Here is an 18747-nt window from a genome sequence, read left to right as displayed (position 1 = left end):
TGAAAGACCTCAACAATGAAGACGCTGTTTACATCCGGTACCGCACGGATGGCAGTCTCTTCAATCTGAGGCGCCTGCAAGCTCACACCAAGACACAAGAGCAACTTGTCCGTGAACTACTCTTTGCAGACGATGCCGCTTTAGTTGCCCATTCAGAGCCAGCTCTTCAGCGCTTCACATCCTGCTTTGCAGAAACTGCCAAAATGTTTGGCCTGAAAGTCAGCCTGAAGAAAACTGAGGTCCTCCATCAGCCAGCTCCCCACCATGACTACCAGCCCCCCCACATCTCCATCGGGCACACAAAACTCAAAACGGTCAACCAGTTTACCTATCTCGGCTGCACCATTTCATCAGTTGCAAGGATCGACAATGAGATAGACAACAGACTCGCCAAGGCAAATAGCGCCTTTGGAAGACTACACAAAAGAGTCTGGAAAAACAACCAACTGAAAAACCTCACAAAGATAAGCGAATACAGAGCCGTTGTCATACCCACACTCCTGTTCGGCTCCGAATCATGGGTCCTCTACCGGCACCACCTACGGCTCCTAGAACGCTTCCACCAACGTTGTCTCCGCTCCATCCTCAACATCCATTGGAGCGCTTTCATCCCTAACGTCGAAGTACTCGAGATGGCAGAGGTCGACAGCATCGAGTCCACGCTGCTGAAGATCCAGCTGCGCTGGATGGGTCACGTCTCCAGAATGGAGGACCATCGCCTTCCCAAGATTGTGTTATATGGCGAGCTCTCCACTGGCCACCGTGACAGAGGTGCACCAAAGAAAAGGTACAAGGACTGCCTAAAGAAATCTCTTGGTGCCTGCCACATTGACCACCGCCAGTGGGCTGATAACGCCTCAAACCGTGCATCTTGGCGCCTCACAGTTTGGCGGGCACAACCTCCTTTGAAGAAGACCGGAGAGCCCACCTCACTGACAAAAGGCAAAGGAGGAAAAACCCAACACCCAACCCCAACCAAACAATTTTCCCCTGCAACCGCTGCAACCGTGTCTGCCTGTCCCGCATCGGACTTGTCAGCCACAAACGAGCCTGCAGCTGACGTGGACTTTTTACCCCCTCCATAAATCTTCGTCCGCGAAGCCAAGCCAAAGAAGAACAAGAAATAAGGTTGAAGATCTAGTAGCGCAGCTGGAAGTTGGAAGGTATGACAATGTGGCCATCACTGAGTCATGGCTGAAAGACCACAGTTGGGAGCTCTGTATCTGTTGGTGTATCTGTGGATACACAGTGTACAAGAAGGACAGGAAAGTAGGCAGAGGGGGTAGGGTAAAAAGACCTTAATGGAAATTGTATACAGGCCATCAAACAATAGCCAGGATGTGGCGTCCAATCTAATAGAAGGAGATAGAGAAGATATGCAACAAAGGCAATGTTACAATAGTCACGAGGGATTTCAATATACAGGTTGATGCTGGATCCCAAGAAAAGAATGTATCGAATGTCTTCAGCATGGTTTTTTAAGAAAGGGAATACAAGGAAGCAAAAAATAGTGACAAGGTAGAGGACTGGGAAGCTTTTAAAAGCTTACAGAAAACAACTAGGAAGAAAAAGATGAATTTTGAAAAGAAGCTAGCAAATAATATCAAAAAGTATATTAAACATTTCTTTAAATATATTAAAAGTAAAAGAGGCAAGAGTAGATATGACTGATAAAATGACACTAGGGAAATTATAATGGGAGATAAGGAGATGGCAGAGGAACTGAATGAGTATTTTGCATCAATCTTTCCTGTGGAAGACTGTAGCAGTTTACTGGACTTCAAGGCTATCAGAAAAGAGATGAGTACAGTCACGATCAACAAAAAGAAGATGCTTGGGAAGCTGAATGGGCTAAGAGTAGTTAAGTCTCCTGGACCAGTTGGAATGCACTCTCGGGTTCTAGCTATAGAGATTGTGGAGGCATTAGCAATAATCTTCCAAGAATCAGTAAATTCTGGCATGGTTCCGGGAGGACTGGCAAATTGCCAAGGTCATTCTGCTATTTAAAAATGGAAGGAGGCAGCAGAAAGCAAATTATAGACCTGTTAAGCTAATATTGGTGGAGAGGAAGTTGTTGGAGTCAATTGTCACGGTTGAGGTTGCAGAATACCTGGAGGCCTATAACAAGATAGGCCAAAGTCAACATGGTTCCCTGAAGGGAAAATCTTGACTGACAAACAATTGCAATTTTTTTTGCGGAAACTACAGTACAAGTGGCGAAACAAAGGTGAAGCAGTGAATGTATATTAGAACTTTCAGAAGGCTTTAAGACTGCTTAATAAGATGAGAGCTCATGGACAGATACTAGCAAAGGTGGAGCATTGGCTGATAGGCAGGAAATGGACAGTGGAAATAAAGGGATCCTATTCAGGTTGCCTACTGGTTACCAGTGGTGTTCTGCAGAGGCCAGTGTTGGGGCAACTTCTTTTTACATTATATGTTAATGATTTGGATTGTGGAATAAATGACTTTTTGGATAAGTTTGCAGATGAAACTATAGCCCCTTTCAGATTTGCATCCCATTAAATTGGCTGTCCTGGGATAGGAATGGGGGTTTAGCTTTTCACACTTTACCACTCCTGGGACACTGAACACTTTCACACTTGTATGGACCCATCCCCAGGGTTAGGACTGTTCTACCTACTACTGGTGACATCATGACGAGTGATGGTGAACCTGCCCTAAATCCTGATCAATGTATTATGATCTTATATTTGAACAAAATATTATAATATAATTAAGCTTTACGTACAGCACAGTATGAGCCCTTCAGCTCCTGTTATTGTTGTGCCAATCTATATAAACCTTTATAAGGGACCGTGGGAAAGTGCGAGCAATAAATAGTAATAGTGGACAATTTTTAAACAGGGTGGAAAAGTTGGTAGTGCTATAGCGCTCAATTTATACAGTGTGGCAAAGTTGGTAGCACAATCGCATACAATTTAAACAGCATGGGAAAGTTGGTAGCTCAATTGCGCACAATTTATAAGTACCGTGGGGAAAAAGCAATGGCGGACCTGCTCTCCCAGAATTCCATGTGGCAGAGCCAGGGCTATATGCCCAGCTGCATACATGGAGCATTCATAGAGAGGTTTCTCTGCTGCACAGGATTCTGGGAAGTCAGGTCCGCCATTGCTTTTTTCCCCCACGGTCTTTATAAATTGTGCACTAATAACGCTACTAATTTTCCCACGCTGTTTAAAAATTGTCTGCTTTGCTATTTATTGCTATTTATTTCCTCTCTCTCTCTCTCTCTCTCTCCCCCCCACCACTTCAACTTTCCCATGGCAAAGTTTATACCTTCATTTTAATCTTTTCTTCCTGCACTCACGCAAAAACTTGGGTCATTGCAGTTACCCCTTTCACACTTGACTGCAGATGCTGGGGATTGTACAAGGGGTCGAGAGGCCTCAGTGTGAGATGATGTCATCTAACGCCAGCATTGAGCTGATTTTGCTTTCACACTTGCTACTTTAAAGGCCGATTAGCATTTGATTCCTGGGATCACTTGTTAGTGTGAAAGGGGCAAAAGATAGGGGCAGGTAGTAATGATGAAATAGGCTGCAGAAAGGCTTAAATAGATTGGGAGAATGGGAAGAGTGGCAAATGCAATACAGTATTGGAAAGTGCATGGTCATGCATTTTAGTAGATGGAATAAAAGGGCAGATGATTTATGTGAATGGGGAGAAAAGTCAAAATTCGGATGTGGAAATGGACTTGGGAGTTATATTCGCAAAGGAGGTTGTTTCAATAATTATATACAATTTTTAAAAAATATCATTACATTTCTAGGCAAGCAGCAATCCATTTGACTGATAATTTCACCTGTGGATGCTGTCTGACCTGCAATGTTCCTCCAGCAATTATTTGCCTGCTCAAGATTCCAACATCTGCAGTTTTTTTGTTTGCCTTCTGCATTCCAGTAATATCTTGGAAAAGTAAGTGGATGATTAAAGTGAATAATTATTACAAGTACATAGAGAAAACAAGAAGCAACGAAGTGTTGGCGATTCATTGACAGAGGTCAGTAAGTTTCAAAACTGTTTTGAAGAGTATGGTGGTGATGGAGGCTGGTACAATAGGAACGTTCAAAAGACTCTTAGATTGGCACGTGGATGCAAGAAAAATAGAGGGTTATGAGTGTGAGGTCAGGAAAAATTATTTTGTTGTGGAATAGGTTTACATAAATTGGCCTGTCATAGTGGGCTGAGGGCCTGTACTGTGCTGTAGTATTCCATGATATTCTTATCATTAATTGAATGTGTCAAGGACATTTAACTGCAAATTGAAACACTTGTATCACATTGGAATGGTTATGTTTGAATATATAGTGAGTTCTTTGGAAAAAGTGCTTCAAAATTGGGAACAAAAAGGTGAGACAGAAAGTTCAATACAGATTAAATATAGTGTATATGTTATCTGCAGGAAGAATCTTTCATGACATCAAAAAAACTGAATTAATTGTTGAAGACCGATTTTAAAATCCTGCTGAGTAGCAGACAACAGCCTGGTTTGTTTTATTCTAGATATTTGTTTTATAAATAACAGCACCTTTATATAATCATGTGTCACAAACCTTTACTAATTATCTCAGAATAATTACTAATATTCTAGAATGTAGCCAATTATTGTTAAGTGTGGTTATCACAGGATTTTCCTTTTCCAGCTTTAATACAATTGAGATTGTAATTCCATGCAGTCGGTGCTTATCGTCCACTTGGAGTTTTTTTTTAAATATTTCTAGCTACAAGGCTGATACTCAGGTAGATGGTGTGGTGAAGAAGGCATTTGGAATGTTGGCCTTCATAAATCAGAGTATTGAATTCAAGAGTAGAGAGGTTATGATGAAATTATACAAGGCATTGGTGAGGCCAAATTTGGAGTACTGTGTACAGTTTTGGTCACCAAATTATAGGAAAGATATAAACAAAATAGAGAGAGTCCAGAGAAGGTTCACGAGAATGTTGACAGGATTTCAGGGTCTGAGTTACAGGGAAAGGTTGTGCAGACTGGGGCTTTTTTCTCTGGAGCGTAGAAAATTGAGAGGGGACTTGATAGAGGTGTTTAAGATTTTAAAAGGGACAGACAGAGTAAATGTGGATAGGCTTTTTTAATTAAGAAAAGGGGAGATTCAAACTAGAGGACATGGTTTAAGATTGAAGGGGTAAAATTATAAGGGGAACATGAGGGGAAATTTCTTTACGCAGAGGGTGGTGGGGATGTGGAATGAGCTTCCGGCAGACGTGGTCGAGGCGGGATCATTGGTTACATTTAAGGAAAGACTGGATCGTTACATGGATAGGAGGGGACTAGAGTGGAATGGACCGGGTGCTGGTCAGCGGGACTAGGAGGGTGGGGATTTGCTACGGCATGGACTAGTAGGGCCGAACTGGCCTGTTCTGTGCTGTAAGTGGTTATATGGTTATATGTTTGTGTTTAATTCTGACAATTCAAATCAAACTGCAGTTTAGATTTCCTCTCCCAGCGAGGCTCAAGGCCACAGCTTTCGCTTGCTGTTCCAGCTATCTTCTCTGTGAACTTACAATTTATCATTATGTATCCAACTAAAACCTTCAAATAAATAGTACCTAATCAGGAAGGGGTTGATCATTTGAATAAATGCACAAGACATGCATTTTGTAACAAATTGTTTTTGACTGCTAATTTACAATTTCACATTCAAACCAGTGCTGCTCAACATCATCTAGTTTGACCACTGTCTCCAGGTCTCTTTGTTTTGGAAATTGAACCGTTAGCAGAGATTATAAGGAGCAATCTGGACATAAAGGGATTCCTTTGTCATAATTCCATATCTCAAACCCTGCATGCATTATGAGTGATGTGAAACAGTAAATTAAGCCAATAATTACAAATGGAAACTTAGACTAAGGCACAGATATGGCACACCCTTTATTTGCTCATTTTCATTGCAGGCTTTTGATTGAACAACCATGTTATCTTGATGAATCTCCATTTAATTTTTCTTTCTCTTTGTGGCCCTCTAAAATTTCCATCCATCAACTTCACAAAAAATGTCTGCATTTAGATCAAGAATATTACCACCTTTCAAAAATGAAGTAGGATACATTATGCTCACAACACTGATTAGAGTTTGGAGTAACCATGGGCAAGGACCAGATATTCAGATTGAGGAAGTTGGAAAGAGTTATTTAAGAGTGATTATTCCTGGGACCAAGTTATAATTTATATTCAATGAAGTTGATTCAGTAAATAAAGCAATTCAGCATTTGCAGATCAAACTAAAATGGGGTTCTCACACTGAAGGATGAAACCTGGTACAAAAACATTAGAAAATGCACAGAATGGTTGTCTTACAGTAAATGAAATCCAACAAAAGTAAATAAATTTTAGCAGGAACAGCCATAGTGTCACGTTCAACAGTACCAATAAATTATCCTCGGGTTACATGTTTAAAGTGCAAAATGTTAGTAGGAGTGTTAGCAAGCATAATTTAACAGGGTCACTGTCGTGAGGTGTCGTGAAAGGCATTTGTATAGATGTATGGACTGGCCATTCCGAACCTCGCTGACCTTCACTAACCCCTCCCTTGGTCCTCCCAGGATTTCCCAGTAAAGGCTGGTGTGCCCGGACTTGCCCTCTCTTGCTCCTGTACCTGGAACCCGGCCAAGTAGTGTATCAGTATTGCTCAGGTTTTTGGTAATTAAAGCCATCTCATCCCTCCATCGTGACAATGTGATTATTGTGTGCACCACATGTGGATTGTGGAGAGCCACGTGACTTCTCTGTCTGGAACTTCGTCAGGGGTCGCATCACCTGCCGATCAAAGTTCTACTCTGCCCACTCATTATGCACACCTGACCATTAATCGCTTTAAATCATTAATTACCTGGGCCATATTCCCCAGCTTACTGAACATGGAAAGCCTGTAGTGGATTGTGCGCAACCACAGTGAGAAGCTGAGACAGCAGGCTGGAAGCTCATTAACCACAACTGATTTACTTTGAAGTTCACACTACAGCCTTTAAGGCTGTCTGGAGCCCGCCACTCGCATACCGGAACTCATGTCATGCTGACGTAAGCACGTACACCTGCTTCCAGTCTATACTGGAATCTTTGCTGCGACTGCTCCGCTGACCACGCGTGACAATCAGGGCCAGTTCACCGCCACAAATATGTGTGCTGCCACAAGCTTACCAGGTACAGCAGATCATCCTCTTTGCTCCTTGGTCCTGACTACGAACGCTGCTCTGCACCAGGTTGTGAACTGTGGACATTGCTGGAGGAGTCATTGGTAACGGTGCACTACATTTAGAATGGGAATATAGTATTGTGTGGGAATACTTAGCATTGAGCTGTACCCTGTTGCAATAGGGAACCAGGAGTGCATGTTGAAGTTCCTGTCTAGTAAGAGTATGCTAGTTATTGAATATTACTTCACATGTATAATAGAGAGAGTCGATGGCCAATGGTATCAGAGATCATTGTATCCGATGTGAATGCTTACATTATTTTAGAACTGAATGTTGTTTTTGTGTGTTCCTTATTACAGTTTCCCTGTGTATGCAATAAAGTTCATCCTTTGTCTGTTCAGTGTGTGTCCAGACTCCTTTCTCTATGAACCCATTGAACCTGACTTGATCACACAAAACACTTGGTGCTGTGAGCAAGGTTCAAGGAATCTTGGCCAGACACGCACAATAACTAAACATGTGGGAGATTATACTAACCAAAGTCAAAGTGTGTGTGGGTGTCTTGTCAGGTGCACATGTGGTCCTCACAGACAGGGGCAGCAGGAGTTGACCCGCGAGTTGCAGGGGAACATCGGGGTTAGAAATTAGGATCCCCAGATAGACAGACGATAGTCAGGTTCAGCAAGCTAGTGGCTTAGCTGACAGGCCATGCATTGCCGGGCGGCAGAGACTTAGACTCTCCGCAATCCTTACCATCAGCTATTATCATGGTGATACTGAAGAACAGAGAGCCGCTAAAACCATCCTCATATAGGCCTATTTCCTTATTAAATGCGGATTAGAAGATTTTGGCTAAAGCGCTAGCTAATAGACTAGGGCAATATTTACCTAAATTGATGAATCTGGATCAGGTAGGCTTTGTTTAAAAAAAGACACACTGTGAATAATTTGGGCAGATTATTCAGTATAATTCATCCGGCGAAGTCTAAAGTGGACCCGAGCATAACTGTATCTTTAGATGCAGAAAATGCATTTGATTGGTTAGAGTGGCCATTTCTATTCAAAGTATTAGAACAGTTTGAAATGGGCCGAATATTTATTGATTGGATAAAAACCCTTTATCATAAGCCACAGGCCAAAATTATAATTAATTGTTAAATGTTGCTGATATTTCCTCTGAGTAGATCCAGTAGGAAGGGGTGCCACTGTCTCCAAGTCTCTTTGTTTAGCAGAGATTATAAGGAGCGATCTGGACATAAATGGATTCAGCTATGAGCAGGAAAAGCATAAAATTCATCTGTTTGAAGATGATCTGCTGTTGTATTTATCAGACCTTGATGAGTCTTTGGCCAAACTACAGACCACACTGGAGAAATATGAAAGAGTTTCTGATCACAAAATTAATTAGGAAAAAAGTGAAATTATGCCATTAACAAATTTTGATTCTGAGTCCCATTATGCACTCCCTCCTCCCTGCAGAGCCAGGACTGTGCAAGCCAAGCCAGTGACCACACGGTCCCAAATCCACCACAAGGAACCCCCACTGGCTGCCACCAAAGTGGAGGTAGCTGAGAATGGGGAGAGGGTGAGTGGGCATTACAAGGTCATAGAGACCCGGGATTACTCCACCAAGGAGACAGATATTACCAGGAGAGCACTTGGCCACATGGGCTGCTCCAGCAGTGGGTTGAGGGGGCACCCCCATATCTGCCTCTCCCATCTGGAACCTGTTGGCACAGCAGTCAGTGAACAAATCCCTGCGGATGCAGTCTGAAGGGACTGGCACCACCCTGTGAGATCGAGTGGTGACTGCGATGTGGGCCAAGTTCCATGTTCCTGGAATGGGACCTGAGAGGGCACAAAGGTAATCAGGGAATGGGCTCTCATTACCAGATTCTACGGGGGTGCCCACAAGTGCAATTTCCTGAGGATGCCAGGGTAACCGCCACTTTGGCAGACCACCTAGTGACCACCGCCTGCCCTAACCTCAAGGTGGTCTTGCCCTTGATGGGACCAGCAACTGGTAGGACTGTCTGGGAAGCCATCATCCTTCTCAAGGGGCTAGAGTACATGGAATGGGGAGCTCCCACACAGATACACCATGTCAGTGTGGTCAGTGAGACCACCTCAACGCAAACCCACAGGGAAACGTACTTCATCCTGACACATACTGGTGTGCAACACCCATCGCACCGCCCATCTCGACCAAGACTACTCAGCCTTCTGCTCCTCCCCCACCAGATGTGGTATCTGCCGCACTCAGAGCAGAGATTATAATCTCTGGTACGACAGGAAATGGCCAATTTACAGTCACACCAATTCCCCCCCATCCCCCACCAAAGAGTGGCACACCTCCACCCCTGTCTCATAGGGTGAAGGGCAGGGTCCTGGTTGATCCGTTCAATGGTCCTGACCCACCCGGGAAACCCAAGGCCATTTATCCCAGTGGCTGTACACTAGGAAAAGGGGAATAGCCAGTGCTAGTCAATACTGGGGCTAAGCATACCATTATCCCTGGGAACCCAACGGGTTGGAGGGGACCTCGGGTTTCTACAGAGAGATTAGGACGTTCAATTTTCACTGCTAGAGGTCACCTTCTACCTCTCCGTAGGCAGTGAGTCACCCTGTCCCATCCCCCTCCGGGTAGAAGCTTCCCCTGAGTGCATTCTTGACACTCAAGAACATAGTCAAGGGGCAGTCGCTGTGTACCAATAAGGGGAAATTCACCTTCAGGGTTGCCCAGACATCCATCCTGTCGGAGCCGCCAAGTGGGCTGTGGTCATCATTTTCCCCTTCCCTCTCAGGTGGTGGAGGACTGTGGGGGCAGGGACGCCAAGCATTGGCACACTATAGTGGACCTCCCCAACTCATTCTTTTTCATCCCTATGAGTCCTCCTTCACAAGAGCAGTTTGCATTTACCAATACACCTTCTGTCAGCTGCCCCGGGATTACATTCACAGCCCCAAACACTGCCAAAGATTAATTGCCCATGATTTAAAAATTATTGCCTTTCCCCCGGCCCAACTTTGATATCACTGACATCGACGACATACTCCTCCAGGGCCTCACAGAAGAGATTGTGATGAAAGCACTAGAGTCCTAGAATCCTTGTGAATGTGGCTGGCCAGTCAAGCCCAGAGAAGGTACAGGGTCCCAGCCAGATAGTCCTCTTCCTGGGTTTTCAATTGCACTGAGAGCGGAGGTCTGGAAGCTGCAAAGAATAACATTTTAAACACTGTGGTGCCCACCAATAAAGCAGAGACCCAGAGCTTTGTCGGCCTTTTAGGCTACTGGCGGCAGTACATGCCTACTTCACCAAGCTGCTCTGCCCACTTTATGCAGTCTCCAGAAAGAAAGCCACATTCCACTGGGGTTTTGCGAGCGGAAAATGGCATTCAACTAGTCTAAGCAGGCAATTGAATAGACACTGCTGCTAGCTTCCTGCCAGACACGAGTCCCCTTTGAACTAAGTTTCTGCCACACCCACCACGGACGAGTAGAGTATCTATCAGAAAATTAATGGCTTCAGTTTCATTTGGCTTCTGGACTAAAATCCTCCCTGAGCCTGTCTCCCACTGCAGCCCTTTTGAATGCCAGCTCCCACAGAGCACCAAATGGCCACTGAGACCATATTACTCCAGCCTCACCTGCCCATCCTGCAGTGGGTCGTCTGCTGATGCCACCCATAAAGAGGGCTGCGTGCCAGGATCGGTGTCAGAATAAATCTAATCATGGGGTATTAGGGTAATCACAGGGTGGGGGGACACAATCTGACATTCAAAAACTTGCTCAGCTTGGTGGGGGGGAGGGGGTCTGGAGGTGATGCCTGCCTACCTACCATGAACCTGCTCTGTGCACTGCCATCACACTTTCCCCTCCCTCTGACATAACAGATAAATGCACTGCTTATATCGCATGGAGACTAGTGACACTTGTGCTGGGGTGGGGGGGGGGTCACAATACCTCATTGGGGGGGGGGGCAATTCCCATGAATGCCCCGCCTTGGCGACAGTGATCAGAGGTCCTCCATTGTAAAATGAAGGAGGCGCATTGCAGACTGGGCAGAGGGCTGTATGTCCCTCCCTGAGAGCAACAGTCCCCTTCCTGAGGTCCCTGATGTATATCTCTCTCCTGTATTCTGGTGTCATCTGCTCGACTCCCTCAATAAAGAACAACAGGGATGATTTACAGACAGCACATCATTGGAAGAAGGCAACTATGAAGAGCAGCGGCTCTACACCTCACCAATGGTAAGACCTTGACTCAGGAAGGGACGGGGGGCTCCAGTCAGCTCGCAGAGCTGGCTGTGGTAGTGCTCATGCTTAAAGAGACAACGGGTCCGCTTCATATCTATACGGATTCATGGGCAGTGGTGAATGGTGTGGATGGCTTGCTGGCTCTAGACGGGGGGTGAGAGGTTCACAACTTCCCACTTTGGGGCCAGCAGTACCGGAAAAAAACATCTGGGAACAGGCTGGGCAGAGGGTGCTCATGGTCCACTATGCGGATGCCCATACCAATAGGGACATGGCAGAATCTGTACAAAACACTACTGTGAATTGTACAGCTGAGCCTTCACCCACTTTGACAATACAGACTCCAGTTCCCTTGCAGCATGGGTGCACAGAAAGAGCGGCAACCTGGGGTCCGACGGCACGCGACAGTTGGTGGAGGGCTTAGGGGTGGTTCTTACACATGATGAGGCACGGACATTGGTGGATAATTGCCCCACATGCCAGCAGACTAAACTGCAGGTCTGGCTAATGGGTGTACCCAGAGTGCATACATCACAGCACGGGAGTAGGCCAAATCTGACAAATGAACTATGTTGACCCTCTCCATAAAAGGGGCTTCCTCCTGATGATGGTGGACAATTAACACATCTTTTAAAAATAAACAACCAGATGTTTGAACTTCATATATCCTTTATACATTTCTTCAGCAGCCAGGAATTTAACATAACACAACTGCAGCCAATAGATTTACAAATCTAACCTGACTTTTGCAACAAAGAAATGCTGGGAGGATTTGCTGATCTATATTTAGTAGGTGAAATGCCATACCATTACTTTTTAATATACATGTTTCTGTACAGTCACACTATATCAATGTTAAAAATTACTAAGTAATGAAAGATTGAAAGTTCACCAATTACATTTTAATGGTGCTGTAAATATTTTAGTGACTTGCATGCTATGGTTCCTACTTTAGCATTGACAGTCAAGGCATTATTAGGATCCAGGGTTTTATTTTGCCAAATAAATGTCTAACAAATACTAGAGCGCCTCGGATGCCCCCCTCCTCCCCAAGTTCTTCAACATGGTTATCCAACTGCACGAAAGCCAACAAGGTCGGATCAGATACAGCAATGAGCTCTCCGAACCCTTCTCCATTGACAATGGCGTGAAGCAAGGCTGTGTCCTCGCACCAACCCTCTTTACTATCTTCTTCAGCATGATGCTGAAACAAGCCATGAAACATCTCAACAATGAAGACAATGTTACATCCGGTACCGCACGGATGGCAGTCTCTTCAATCTGAGGCGCCTGGAAGCTCACACCAAGACACAAGAACAACTTGTCCGTGAACTACTCTTTGCAGACGATGCCGCTTTAGTTGCCCATTCAGAGCCAGCTCTCCAGCGCATGACATCCTGTTTTGCGGAAACTGCCAAAATGTTTGGCCTGGAAGTCAGCCTGAAGAAAACTGAGGTCCTCCATCAGCCAGCTCCCCACCATGACCACCAGCCCCTCCACATCTCCATCGGGAACACAGAACTCAAAACGGTCAACCAGTTTACCTACCTCGGCTGCACCATTTCATCTGATGCAAGGATCAACAAAGAGATAGACAACAGACTCGCCAAGGCAAATAGCCCCTTTGGAAGACTACACAAAAGAGTCTGGAAAAACAACCACCTGAAGAAACACACAAAGATCAGCGTGTTCAGAGTCATTGTCATACCCATGCTATTGTTCGGCTCCCAGAATCATGGGTCCTCTACCGGCATCACCTACGGCTCCTAGAACGCTTCCATCAGTGCTGTCTTCGCTCCATCCTCAACATTCATTGGAATGACTTCATCACCAACATCGAAGTACTCAAGCTGGCAGAGTCCGCAATGCTGCTGAAGACCCAACTGCGCTGGGTGGGTCACGTCTCCAGGATGGAGGACCATCGCCTTCCTAAGATCGTGTTCTATGGTGAGCTCTCCACTAGCCACCAAGACAGAGGTGCACCAAAGAAGAGGTACAAGGACTGCCTAAAGAAATCTCTTGGTGCCACCGCCAGTGGGCTGATATCGCTTCCAACCGTGCATCTTGGCGCCTCACAGTTCGGCGGTCAGCAACCTCCTTTGAAGAAGACCGCAGAGCCCACCTTACTGACAAAAGACAAAGGAGGAAAAACCCAACACCCAACCCCAACCAACCAATTTTCCCTTGCAACCGCTGCAACCGTGCCTGCCTGTCCCGCATCGGACTTGTCAGTCACCAACGAGCCTGCAGCAGACGTGGACATACTCCTCCATAAATCTTCATCCGCGAAGCCAAGCCAAAGAAAGAGACAACCCCCTGCACTGTCTCAACAATGACCTCAAAAGCTCACAATCGAGACAATTATGATAGTGAATTTATGCTATTAGTGCTGGCATTTGGTTTCTAGAAGGATTGTACCCTATTTATTGTTAAACGGTTTGCCAGACAGTATAGTAAATCAAAACATTATCCATTGCTCAGGACTTGCTGGCATTTCTGTCTCCTGCTGTATTTGCAAATCCCAACATCTCAGTTGTTTGACTTCTGCAAGATGACAGCTCTTAACTTTGATGGATCAAAGAAGGGCAGAAATGTTGACAAATGATGCTTTTCAACGTACAAAAGTCAGGCAAGTAAGTCTCCGAAGTAAACGCAAGGGCCAGTTATGAAACTCCGATCCCTGTTCTGAGATCGCAAATCCATGACTTCTTCCCTTCCTTTCTTCAAGATCCTGGATAATGTGCAAAAATAAGATATCCATTGTATCTCAGGTCCATATGACATTCACCAAAACTCTAAACATACCTCTCAATATAATGGCTCAGCGCTCAAATCCACGCCTTCAATGCCAAGCTCAGGAATTCACTCCCTAAACCTGGCTGCCTCTCTCCAAAACCCTAAACTGGTTCTAACTCCCCATCCCCATCCCCATCCCCCATTTAGTATCCCTCCTTGGGATGTTGTATTTCAAGGAAAGGTCATGAGTAAATAGGAATTGTTAGAATTGAGTCCAAATTCATTCTCTCAGTTGAGCAAGCAGCACATTAATAATGGAACACTTTAACATTTACAAAGTTGAAGTTTTAAAATTTTACTTTATAAAACCATTACTATGTGAAGAAGAGGTACACAAGAAAATCTGCAGATACTGGAGTCCAGTGCAGGACACAAAAGTGCTGGAGAAATTTAGCAGGTCAAGGAAGCGACATTTATTTCTCATCAGCATAGATGCCCTGATGCGGGGCAATATTATTGGTGGAATTTATAGCACAGAAATACTGGAAGATATAAATGTGCTTCTGTTTCCAAGTATTGTCCAGATGAATCATGTGGCACATTATTCACCACACTGCCAGCAGGAACCAGTTTTACAAAAGTTGAAAGAAGCAGCAGCTCAGGGAATGTAACTTTGCAAAGAAGATGATAAATTTTAGAACAGGACATTCCTGTTTGTTCCAGAAAACATCCACCACAAGCTAATCCTTACTTTCAGTGAATCCATGCAGAAGTTTTTTTCATTAGCTTACCAGTATGGCATCTAATGCAGTGGTTCTCAACCTTTTCTTTCCACTCACCACTTTAAGTATTCCCTATGCCATTTGTGCTCTGTGATTAGTAGGGGATTGCTTAAGGTGGGATGTGAGTGGGAAAGGAAGGTTGAGAATCACTGCTCTAGACTCAATTGTTACAAAAATATTTTGCTTGAAAAAAATTTGTCATTGACCCATTTCCTTTAGAATTATGAAACTGGACACATAACGAGTCGATTAACTATTATTAAAACAGGGGTTTTCAAACTTTTTATTTCCAACCACTTACCACCTTAAGCAATCCCCTACTAATCACAGAGCACCAATGGCATAGAGAATACTTAAAGTGGTATGTGAGTGGAAAGAAAAAGGTTGAGAACCACTGATCTAACTCATGGTTGCTAGTAGCTAGAACCGGGAAACAGTGCTAAGGGCAACGATGACCCGATCAAGGGAGACAGGAGAGCCGCTAGAATTCCAGGGGAGATGACTGATGTTCTTTCCTGACCTAAGTCCTGCACTGCTAAAACAAAGAATTTGACCAGGTGAAGAAAATACTGAGAGACAAAAAAGTTGAGTAAGCAATGCTGTGCCCGGCCACCCTAAAAATCATATTATCTGGAGGGGAGAGGAAGCATTTCAAGGAACCACAGGCTGCTATGTTATGCACCTGGGAGCTACCAGAAAGTATGTAAACCTGCAAAAATACAGGCTGAATCAAACCCACTGAAGGAGCCATGAACAGAATACCTGAGAAACTATTAGACAGGGTGGGGGGGGGGGGCATTAAATTTCTACAATTATTGACTCACAAAAACAATTGAGGAGATTGTTGGACAAAGTAGCCAAGGTTTTGACAAAGTTTTGCAACAATTGGAGGTTTTATTCTTTTCCTTTTTTTTCTTTAAAACTGTTTAAATGGGGAAAATAAAGGGAGCTCGAAGCAGAAGAGACTACACAAGCCTGCAGTGCAGACCAGTGAGAGAGAAGATGGCACACGAGGACACCTGAAATAGGAGGGGAAATTGCACAGAAGCAAAGAGGAGAGGAGCCAAAACAGAAGATGGGAATATTTTGAATGTTTTGCTTGTTAACTTTGACATATTGGGATTTTTCAAGGTTTGCCTTATTTCATCTTTATGGGGAGGGAGGGGGGGTGGTGGGAATTTTTCTTTTCTCTTGTTTATCTTTATTCTTCTTTCTCTCTTTCTGGCTGGTGTGGACGACAGCAAGAAGAGACCATGAATGATGGAAGGACATGATGAGGGCCTCATTCAAGACAAACAAACAAGGGTGCTGTGAAAGTGAAAAGATATAAACACAAATGACTAAGACTATTAAATTTATTAGTTTTAATGTGAATAGCTTACACAGCCCCATAAAAAAGGAGAGGCAGATATAATATTCTTACAGGAAATTCACTCGGTGAAAAGGGAACATGATAAACTCAAAAGTGGGGCAGGTATTCTCCTCCTCCTTCAGTTCCAAGGCTAGGGGAGTAGCCATTTTAATAAACAAAAGGGTTCCAGTGATGGCGAGTGGTGAAGCTACAGACCTGACTGGGAAATATGTAATGGTGCACTGCCAACTATATTCTGAACCATGGACACAACTAAACTTTTGTGCGCCAAATTTCAATAACGAGAAACAGGAGATCACCATATTGGAAAAAGAATACCGAAATTTGGGATCAAATGAGAAACATCAGGAATTGGAAAATAAGAAACTTAAATACAAACATACAGAGTGGGAAAAAAAACACTCTTGCAATCCAAGCAAAGATATTATGAATTAGGCGAAAAAACACATAAAATTGAGAGCAGAGGAAACTTTAAGGACGATTAATGCGGTTCAGTCCAGGCCGGACTCAATAACTCATAATCCAAGAGAAATTAATGATACATTTAAAACGAATTATGAGAAATTGTATAAATCCATGAGTAAAATTGAGGAGTTCTTGACAGGGATTGAGCTGCCGAGATTTGCCCATGACGACCAGATGGAATTAGATGCCCCATTTTCTAATGAGGAAATCAAGCGGGCCTTGGGAATCTTGCAAACAAACAAGTCTCCGGGAGATTACGTCTTCCCCCCCGAGTTCCATAAGGAATTTAAAGGCCTATTGATACCATTGTTAATGGGGTTAGTGAACCAGGCGGCAGAGATGCAGACTCTCCCGGAATCTTTATCAACAGCCATCATTATGGTGATTCCTAAAACAAACAGGGACCCAATGAAGCCATCCTCATACAGACCTATCTAACTATTACAAAATAATAGCCAAGGCATTGGCCAACAGGTTGGGTCGATACCTTCCCAAACTGATAGATCCAGACCAAGTGGGCTTCATCAGGAAGAGGCACTCTGCCAACAACTTAAGCAGACTACTTAATATTGTACATTTAGCATAGGCAAAGCATGATCCAAGTATATATAGATGAAGAAAAGCCCTTTGATCAGCTAGAATGGCCTTTCCTCTTTAAAGTTCTGGAAAAATTTGGAATGGGACAAACGGTTGTTAACTGGATAAAAACATTATATGACAAGCCATGGGCAAAAGTCAGTATGACTGGACAAACATCACCAACATTCCCTCTTAGTAGGTCCAGCAGGTAGGGCTGTCCTCTGTCTCCAGGGCTGTTCATCTTTGCAATTGAACCATGGTAGAGGCTATCAGGAAAGATCCAATGATAAAGGAATTCAAAGTGGGTCAGTGAGAGCACAAAATAAATCTAATGGCAGATGATGTGAGGCTGTACCTAACAGACCCAGTCGGGCCTTTGCCAAAGTTACTCACCACACTGAAGGACCATAGTACAATATCAGGCTACAAAGCCAACATAGAAAAAAGCAATATCATGCCACTGAATAAATTTGACCATGAAGAATACCAAAGAAAAAGCAATTTCAGTTGGCAGGCTGGAGCTATAAAATATCTAGGAATCAAGATTGATAGTAACCTGGAAAATTACACAAACTCAACTACGCCCCCTATGCTTGAGAAGATTGAGGGCAACTTAACGAGATGGAGGGATCTGCCCATCACCTTAATGGGAAGTGTCAACTGCATTAAGATGAAGATGATGCCGGGACTCCAATACCTCTTCCAATCTTTGACAATTAAATTGCCACAATCTTTTTTTAAGGCACTGAATGGCAAGATAAGGAAATGTATTTGGTATAGGAAAGTACCCAGAGTAGCCTTGAAAAAACTGACAAGGAACTACACTTTGGGAGGGGGGGGGGGGCTCAGGTTGCCTGATTTTAAGAAATATTATCTAGCAGCTCAGTTGAGGTTCCTTGCATTCTTCTTTGAAGAATGGGGGAGAGTCGAGCAAAAGATTTCATATGCAAATAGGGTGCCAAATAGCAAAAAAAAACAGATAACCCCATACTGAAAAGTCTGATTAAAATCTGGCACAAGATCAATTAATGTATTGGAAAGTGGAAATATCGCCTATGGCACCACTGATTCAAAATGAATTGATGCCCATGAACAAGGGCAATAAAATCTTGGAGAATTGGTATTGGCAGGGGATACAATATATAGAGAACTGATATGAAGGGAGACAGCTTATATCTTTCGAGCAGCTAAGGGGTAAATACAATTTGTCTTATGGGACCTTTCACTGTTTCTTCCAATTAAGATCATTTCTTAAAGACAGGTGGGGCCCTACAATGACCCCACCTACACCTAGTGAGGTTGAAGGGTTACTTTGACTGGGAAACACACCCAAATTTATATCAAGAATGTACTCGGTACTTCAAGGTGAAAGCCCCCAAATAG

At 43.9% G+C, this 18747-nt stretch overlaps 1 protein-coding gene across 3 annotated transcripts in view; it reads right to left on the bottom strand.

Moving 5' to 3' along the window:
• Positions 1–18747, bottom strand: part of cfap68 (cilia and flagella associated protein 68) — a 77432-nt gene that overhangs the window by 13983 nt on the left and 44702 nt on the right. The window contains exon 2 of one of the 3 annotated variants that reach the window (XM_069894873.1): positions 3827–3930. The exons of the other annotated variants lie outside the window; for them this stretch is intronic. Coding sequence (XP_069750974.1) covers positions 3827–3930 — 104 coding nt within the window. The remainder of the gene's footprint in view (positions 1–3826; positions 3931–18747) is intronic. 3 annotated transcript variants of the gene reach the window in all.

Source organism: Narcine bancroftii, chromosome 8 (genome assembly GCF_036971445.1).
Source record: "Narcine bancroftii isolate sNarBan1 chromosome 8, sNarBan1.hap1, whole genome shotgun sequence".
Classification (NCBI taxonomy): Eukaryota; Metazoa; Chordata; class Chondrichthyes; order Torpediniformes; family Narcinidae; genus Narcine; species Narcine bancroftii.
The sequence above is the reverse complement of the archived record's forward strand: the minus strand, read 5'-3'. Positions and strand labels throughout refer to the sequence as shown.